The 9126-nt window shown below is 32.9% G+C and overlaps 1 protein-coding gene across 21 annotated transcripts in view; it reads left to right on the forward strand.

Moving 5' to 3' along the window:
• Glut1 (Glucose transporter 1) overlaps nt 1–8309 on the forward strand; it is a 942408-nt gene extending 934099 nt beyond the window's left edge. For 9 of the 21 annotated variants that reach the window (XM_081744242.1, XM_081744243.1, XM_081744248.1 and 6 more), the window contains 2 exons: nt 1377–1544; nt 4089–8309. In XM_081744242.1, the coding sequence (XP_081600368.1) occupies nt 1377–1474 (98 nt within the window). In that variant the 3' untranslated portion in view covers nt 1475–1544; nt 4089–8309. The remainder of the gene's footprint in view (nt 1–1376; nt 1545–4088) is intronic. The other 12 variants (XM_081744233.1, XM_081744228.1, XM_081744232.1 and 9 more) reach the window with 4 other exon arrangements.
• The last annotated feature ends 817 nt before the right edge of the window (nt 8310–9126 follow it).

The following is a 9126-nucleotide window of genomic DNA, read 5'->3' on the forward strand; positions in this document are numbered from 1 at the left end:
TCTGAAGCTAGTGTTCGAATTCGTGGCCATACACTTGTGGACATATGAGCTCCTTCGTGGCTAAGCGGTTAGCGTACGCGCCTTTGGCGTGGGAGACCCGGGTTCGATTCCCGCAGGAGCTCATGTGGTTTGCATTCCACGTTAATCAGTAGATCCTGTTTCATATAGCTGCGCTGCTGAAAGGGACGTTAAACTCAAAATCAATTCAATTCAATTCAACTTGTGGACATAGACATATAAACTATTTTTCAACAGAATAAAACAAATACTTACAGAAATCGAAAACAATGAGTTAGAAACAGTAAGTTAAACAATGAAACTAGTATTTCATGGGTTGCTGATTTTTTTTCTTTTCTAAAGAAACCTATTGGAAAGTCTGGGATGTCAGATAAAAAAAAAAAAGACTTACTGGATGTTTAATATGTCTCCCACGTCACTAAACTCATTAAAATTGGAAATATTCTTCCAAGTGTTAATACGCTGTGTTAATTATGAAGAGGAGGGGAATTCTAATCATGTTGTAGTCCAAAGCTTGCTCATTAGAAATTACAGTGAAAAACCTTCATGTCTATCCAATGACTTGCTAATTCTGACTGACACTAAATCCATAGTGTACGCTTTCCAAACAATAACTTTGTGTGTGTGTGTGCTTTCTCGTTATTTTCGTCGAGATGCTACGAACGTGATAAATTACTTAAGACAGCGTATGTTGTACAAGATAGTTTCTTTAATTATCTCCTCTTCGGAATTCTTCGAAAATTTTAATAAAAAACTTTGTACATAATCGAATCCAAATAACGACAGAAATGACCAATGTTCAAACGATTAGTTCGAATAAAATGTGTACAACTCTTTTTTATCGCCAGAAAATGAAGTGTTTTATCTCAAATTAAGTCTGCCAGTATTTACGTAATAATTTCATTAATAATGTAGGAACCATACAATTCATTTTCCCTTTCTTTAAATTACATGATTTTGGTACTTATGTAAATATCGCAATGTACTTTCTGCAATTGTTTGTAAAGAAACAATGAACGCAGTGTGACATAGGTTTATTTTGTATATTTCTCGCAAGAACTAAAGGGAGGAAGTCCCTTATAATTTAGTACAAGACATTAGATATTGGAACTGTACATATGGATTACATCCGATATTTCCATTTGTAAATAGCCGGTGGTTCTCGTCATAGAATTGTTACCTGCACCGTATATACACACAAGTCAACTCACATGTACGGAGTCACTCTGATCATAGCATGTTGGTCTGCAAGTATTCTGCACATATGATTGCTGAATTTTTGTAGGAAACGTAGCCGAGCAGTGAAGTAGGCTCTTTTGTCTGCTTTGGTGATTTCTTCAATTGAATTCTGTTTCCAGTTACAGGGCGTTGTCCTTCAAAGTGTGGGAGTTTGGACCGTGGATCCTCCTATTCTTCATGTAGCCGTCTGGGAAGGTCTCATTCATTTTGGCATTGAATTGTTTTCTGTCAGCAGTGATTTTGTGAAATTATATCCATGTACTCTGCTAATGATGAGTATTAAGAGGGTAATTCAGTCGAATTCTCAGGCATACTGTCTGTGTAAACAACTAGATATTAAGTGAATCACATCACAACTATCTAAGTTGGAACGCAAGTGACGCATTTACGAGAGTGTTCTGCAAAGTTTGTGGCCTGTTAAAGAAAGTACGAGTTGAGAGGGAATCCCGTTGTTATGACATAATTAGACTTCTGATATAAATTTCACAAAGTATCATTTAAATACACTGATACTAGTTTTTGCTAGATATGAGTAAACTCCGTGCAAATTTGATGTCCAAATCTTAACAGCTGATGGAGCAAAAGCAATGTAGATGTTGCTTTTATGATCTAGATTGTAGAGAAACAACTGGTTTTTGACAAAGATCGTACTCATTGCACCAGAAGCAATTCAAACATCAGGTAATGCGGCTTTTTCACATTACCACCTATTAAGAGTATAGACGTGCTTAGCATGGAGCTTTCCTCTGCCTACTATCGATATTTACCTAACATTTTCCGAAATGAAGTCTTAATAGTCTGATGTACACATCATCCTAAATACACTTTGATGTAAACTCAGTTTTCATCTCTGAAGCCAAACTTTTCAAAACTCTCTCGTAGATTAATGGGTAGCGTAGAAGATTTGCTACTGTAGAACATTGGCTTTTACTGATTTCACCAATATGATAGAAAGATGCGTGAATCATATTTATTTTCCTATTTCGTATTTATATTTGGGCATCTCATATGTCTTTCTCGAAAATAAAACGATTTTATCATATTCATATGAAAAACTAATGTTTATCACATTCATATTAGAGAAATTCGGATAAGTCGGAATTCTTTAATTCTTAGTGTTTATCAGGGAAACGACAACAGGTTCATTTGTGGTACGCAAGTAAGTTTATATAGATACTGCTTCTACCTCTTTTGCATAGTGTTTCTGCTTTAAATTCTTGAATAAATAAACGTTTCTTCAGTAATTTCAAAAAACGAACTTTTAAATGGTTTATATACACACAACTATCATCATATAAGTCATACTAGAAGAAAGACGGCGTTTCAGTTTGAGAAAAAAAATGAGTTATACTAGTTAATGCAAAGGCTTTATAAAGAAACAGAATCAATCTTTCCTTAATACTTAAAAACAAATTTCTTAAGTATTATTTTATACAATAATCATCAACACAATCTTCTTTGCCATTTTCTGAATAACCAATTCTACTTTTACTTTTTTTCTTTTTTTAAACAAATTCATAGTTCGCTGTGAAATGGTTCATGTTCTGCAGTACTTTAAGATAATCATAATGTCACAAATCCCCATAATTTGAAGATTACTTAAACCTTGCACAAGATGTTCATATTACTAACATCCTATTTTCTACTTGTTAAAATACTGAATTGGAATATCCTAGATTTGTAGTGAATTATGCAGTACATTGTTCCTATGTTATGTTTCGATCATTCATTATCTTCTTCCATATTTAACTCATTATCACAATCATCTAGGTTCATTTCCAATTCCAAGAATTTTGCCGAATGCTGCCTAAGTAAGCAGCGCTGGTTTTCTTCTGTAAATCAGTGTCCATCTTTAAGTAATTACTGATGTTCTGTTTCCGTTTGTTGAAAATAGAGTATTTATAAATTAGCACGAAATCCAGAATTATAGCGAGATATGATCCTTAATGAATTTTATCCATTTATTTCGACTTCTTAGTAATACTATAGTTTGAAGGAATTTCAAATATAAATTTATGTAGTTAGTTTGCCATGTAACATTATGACAGTCTACCCAACAGTAATGTTTCTAAGATACTTAATGGATTTCGATTCCAAATATAGGTTGCATTTACTTTACCAATAACGTTTTTTATTATTTTACTCGCAGCACTTTACTTTGAAGACGTTACATTTTTAGTTCGCCTTGTTTCAACTTAATAGACTCATACCAAATAAACATGTTATACATAAATATATTGGAAAGATTAAAATAATCAATTATCAACGTTATACACATTGTAAATGGAAGCTTTTCCTCAAAAGTGTGCTTCATTTAGATTTAAAAAAAAAGAGAGAAAGAAAAAAGAAAAAAAGGAATGAGACTTTTCACGAATTCTGTTGGAAATAATTTCTAGTTCACCTGAGCATCATGCAGCATATTTTTAGGTAGTTTGGTTGGAAAAATGAATAAATAAATAAATAAATAAGAAAAGTTTAGTTGAGCTACATGTTTTTACATAGACTTTATTATCAGTTACATACTGTTGAATCGTGCGTACACATTAATTTGTTTATATATTTAGAATCTAAAATGTAGTATTTTCTCATTAAAGTTGAATAAAAAGAAATCCAATTTTGACCCAGCGTTTCAAATGTTGTCCGCTATAGTTTGCAAAATAGAGAAAAGTACTTTAAAGTTCATAGTATATTAAAACAATTTTAAGATACTTATTTTTAACATAAAATCCCATGTAGTTCGTATCAAGTTATAAAATTAGAATGGGATATATATAGACTTGCCTAGAACACACACTCCTGTCGTGTCGTTGACGAAATTTCTTTCATTTCAGCTGCATCCGAGCGCTCTTCGCGCGAGCTCAGTCCGCCGGTCAGGCCTCCACCCCCGCTCCCCCCGCCACGCTTTCCGAACAGCGCTGTTTGACAATGGGAAATTCTTAACATCGCCAATTTCTCAACTCCGTTCTTCACTCTGGGGGTCGAGGGGCAACTCTACGACCTCATCTCTGAGCGCGGCAAGGCATGTGTATTGTTCCTCCGTCAGAGCTTGAGACGGTCCTGCCACCCATCGGAATGAGAGAGCCAATCGTGGAAGAGATCAATCATCTAAGAATACACAGGAGACTCGTATGCAATTGAGATGGTTTAGAAGACTAAAAGAAGAAACTCGGTTTGACTGTGCACTGTGCGATTGAATGTGTATGTGCATTACAGTGAATACAAGAAGACAAATTATACAAAAAGAAAAAAAGACCGAAGAATGTTTAAAGAACTCGAAAAACAAGTTTTTTCCGTTTTAGTTTACTTGTTTTCCTTGTTATAGTTATAAACCTATACTAGTGATGGTAAGTGTAGAAATGAAGAACTTTACAAACATATTGAAGATTTTATCCTTTTTTTAAAAACAAATAATAAAAATGATATACATGAGGACCCCGTCGAGTAAGGGAGCTGTGGTTTATTGCTGAGCTAAGCTCATCACCAACCAACGATTATGCACATCCCTATACTCAATTGTTGTTATCAAATCTTAGAGAGTTTAGTAATTGAGACAATCCCTGTTTATAAACACTGTTTCAAGTCACAGCATGATTCTTGCAGTTCGTTGTGAACGTTTACACAAAGCCAGCCATTCGAAACACCGTATAATTAATATAATCATGGGGATATTATGACTGTGAATGAAGGTGGAGCAAGTTTAGTGTTGTGAAGTAAAAAAAAATATATAAATATATATATAATATATAAACTAGGCCTCTGTTCCAACAGGTACAAGTACGTCTTTGCCGTAGGCAAGATTTTTTTCTTATATTATTTGGAGCAGAATCAATGAAAAACTGTTATTTTTTTTAAATATCTTGAAGGAGGTTACATAACAAAGAGGAATTAATATTGTGAAGTAAAGTTTCAAAAACACATAACCTAAATACACACGATTCACAATTCCTGTTACATAGCACTGGAGCATATCTTTATCCTTCAAGAGAAAATGAAAAAAAAAAAAAATGTTACATACATTTTAAAAAATAGTAATAATGTTATGTTAAAATACAAGTTCCAAAATGCCTTACTTATATAAGTGAATGTGGGCGGAGCGAGGCGATTTTTTTCCTAAGAAAAGATTCTAAAAATAAAGTGCTCCTGCAACTCGGAAGATATCTGTGTATTACACTTTTTTTCAAAATATCTGTGAATTGCTCATTGTCTCTCTATGAATCAAATAATGAATGGTGCTTTGTCACACAGGTGGAACATATTTATTGAGTCATATAATTTAGAAAAAAAAAAGAAAAAAAAGAAAAAAGAGAAAGGCTCTTCCTATTTGCGTGTCTAGCAACTTGCAAGAAGTTTTATCTGTTCTCGATATATGCAGTCCTTTTCACATCAGAGTATATAGCTGAGAACCTTCTACATCCCCTTTGCTTGTATGACTCCCCCCATACACCATTATTAAAAAAACAGCTGTTCTCCAAGTAGCTTTGTGTCAAATTGTTATGGAATTTGTTTGATAATTCAAACAAATTCTTCAAGCAAGACTGAATGAAGAAAACTACCTGGTGTGTGAAAACAAATCATGCAGTGGAAAGTAGTAAAAAAAAAGAAAAATAAATAAAAAAAATGTGGCACAAATATCAATCCCATCATGCAGTGCAAAGAAACAGTTGAACATCATTGTTGAACAACACTAACTTTATTCTGTTGTAATCAGTGCGACTAATTCTAATTACATTCACTGCCAGGACTTTTAAATGTAAACACATTCAAACCAAAAGATAAAAAGAACACTATTATTCAAAGGGACATAGCACCTCTCTGCGCCCTTGTATATAACCCTTAGAGGATAGGGTATCTTTCTCTAACGGACGGATTGGTGTTAATTTTTCCATTTTGTGTATTTGTGAAAACTGAATCACCATCGTTCAGGTGCTCAATTTTCAATAGTTGTCACCAGGAAGCAAAAATAGTATTGTAGTTGAAATCAAAATGATTTCTCACGCAATTACTTTCTCATTTCCTTCAGTACGGTTGGTACGCCTGTGTGTTGCGTTCGGGCACGCTGGAGATTTCCGCGAGAATCTGGAGCAAGTGGCTGACCATGGCAGGGAATGAAGAATAAGTATGGATGTATCAAGAATAGCAGGATGGAGTATAAAGAAATATAATAAAAATTTCTTTTCAATAACCAGAAAAAGATCCTGTATAAGAGGATAGGAAAGGTTTTCAGGGACTCCAGTATGGATTGCTCATAGTCGTACCAGCTGTGGAGTATAGAAACAAACCAAACTGCCTTCTTTGAATGAAAAAATATATAAAAATAATAAGTATAAAAGAAACATGTCAGTTGAGGGAACCAGGTGTCACTGTTCAGACTAACGCTGTGTTCTATCACTACAGGGTGTGATAGTCCCGTTGATAATTAATATTTTGAAGCACAACTTGATAGAAAATGCACAAAAAGAAAGTCATAAAATTTTTAACCCAAACAGAAGAATTGGCATTTGAAACTCACAAGATAAAACATTTCATCAAGTTCTACGAATCAATTCCATTCATGTATTTGTGATATTTCCCACTATCGAAAAATGTTACTAATGTTTAAAAACTAAGAACGTCGTTGTTGATATGTCTGTTTCATGTAGGCACATGAAAATGACTGGTGTTTTCATAAAATACTGCCATAGAACAATGTAACAAAGTGAGAAATTTCGCACTGATTTTTACCTCTTGTTTTATTTAAGAAATCCTTTAGTTTCCAATGAATGGGACTGTGGTTAGAAAGAGGCTTTCTCTTTTTTTTCTCGATAGCTACATGACAGTGACACCTGGAAGATGATAAATGAACTATTATTGCAAGCGGGTTCAATTGTTTTTGAATCCCTCTGGCAGGATTAAATGTCTGTAAAATATGCAGATAATGAAAAAAAGAAAAAAAAAACATGATCCTGTTCTCATTGTAAATGTGTTTTTAACGTTAACGTTCTAATCAATATTAGATCTATCTTGGGTGGGGAATATGGAACTCTATTGTTATTAGGGACACTGCTAGCAATTAGAAAACATTGCAAAAGAAACAAAAAAAGAATAAATATATATAAATATATATTAAAAAGCTATCACAGTTGACATGTATATTTTACAACTTTGTTTTCTTTTAATTCCCAAGGCTTTTAAATATTCTAAGAGCGTCATATTCTCCCTTAAGTGTTTAGTAATTTGTTGTGCTGTCCTAAAAACGTCAAAATGAAAATGGTACCTGATGCGGTGCATTAAAATATTAGCCTTGAAAGCACGAAGTAATTGTTTTTGTTGATGTGTAATGCATTTTTACTTTCTTAAACAATTATTGTTCATTTATTCATTATTTTACTAGTTCAAATGTCCTTTTTTTGTACGTTGAAAATCAGTACAGAAATAATATTTCGATAGTAAGTCGATTTTTAAATACAGTAAGAGTTAATTTATATCCATGTTTTATTCAGAATACTCAACTGAATGTATTGCCTAAGGACAGTACCACGCAGCGAATGTGATATGCAACGTCTCTCTGGCAGAGATGGTTATATCCAGAATAACCCACTATTTGCGTTGAATACAATTCTTTATGAGGTATGTAATGTGTATGATGTTTTTTTTTGTTGCGAAACGTCAACGTTGCCCAACTGGTACCCAAGTAGCACGAAGATTGGGACAATATTGGCTCACCATTTAGCCAAGATTTTTTTTCTTTTTTTTTTAGTTTTCCAACCATCAGTGCTACTTGAGTATGTACTATTAACAAATATTAGTATTAATGAAACTTTATGTATAAAATTTGAAACGTTACTTTCGTTTAAGTGTCACACTAGCACCAATATATAAATGCACCTGGCTTTTAAAGTGATGTATTGTTACTTAGCGTACTTGTATGCAAGCCTTGGGAGTCAAAAGAATTAGCAGGAGTTCGTTGTCATGACTAGTTTGGTCAACTGGTCTGATAGCTTCTTAACTCTGCTGCAAAGAGTGATGAAATGTAAAGGTTCCACGAATGCAATAAAATTCTATCTCTATAAGAATTCGTTAGACTTTCATTCACATAATCCCTTCCTGTTGTTAAATTTTACTCAATTTAAAATGTATTTATTATTTTAAGGTAAAATCAAGTATAATGGAAAGCTTCAATTATAACGCTACGTATTTTAAGGTGTTAAAAAAAGGCTAGACCTTTTAAAATGGGAATTGCAATAATCATTTGTACACTGAATCGTACTACTTTATACTACCTTAGAAACAATGTATAATTTGTTGTGTTATTGTTATTTGTATGGAAGCTTTCAATTTCTTTTAAAATCTTTGCAATTAAGGAAATGACCCGAAAGGATCAAATTAAGGTAAGTGAACGTACTGAATCTTCGAACTTCAAGTACCCTTCAAAGATGGTAATAAGCACTACACTTTGTCATGAATGAAGACTACATGAAAAAGACAAGAAACGGTACAAAATTATAAATACAGAGAGAACTCTGACTTCGAATGGAATTTTTGTGTACTTTTCTCTTGGTTATGGATAGAAGGTGAAAAACATACTACTTAAGTCTAAAGAAAGGATTTAATTTATTAGTAGTAGTCGAAGCAGTATTAGTAGTAAAATCTAATTTATTTAAACTTTTATTTTATCTGAATGCTGCTTATTCGTACTTTGGAACTATGTATAACTTAAATACGAAAAAAAAATATTAATAATCTGTTAAAGTTTCGGCAATATATTATTTCCTTCATCATACACACTCTTAATGTGTCTAATAAAGATAGTGTTATGTTCTCGAAATGGTTACACAGATTATTAATGATAACTATTTACTTCGAACAGATTGTATTTTTGTTTAATTTATT

Source organism: Thermobia domestica, chromosome 17, assembly GCF_964235325.1.
Source record: "Thermobia domestica chromosome 17, izTheDome1.hap1.1, whole genome shotgun sequence".
Taxonomy (NCBI): Eukaryota; Metazoa; Arthropoda; class Insecta; order Zygentoma; family Lepismatidae; genus Thermobia; species Thermobia domestica.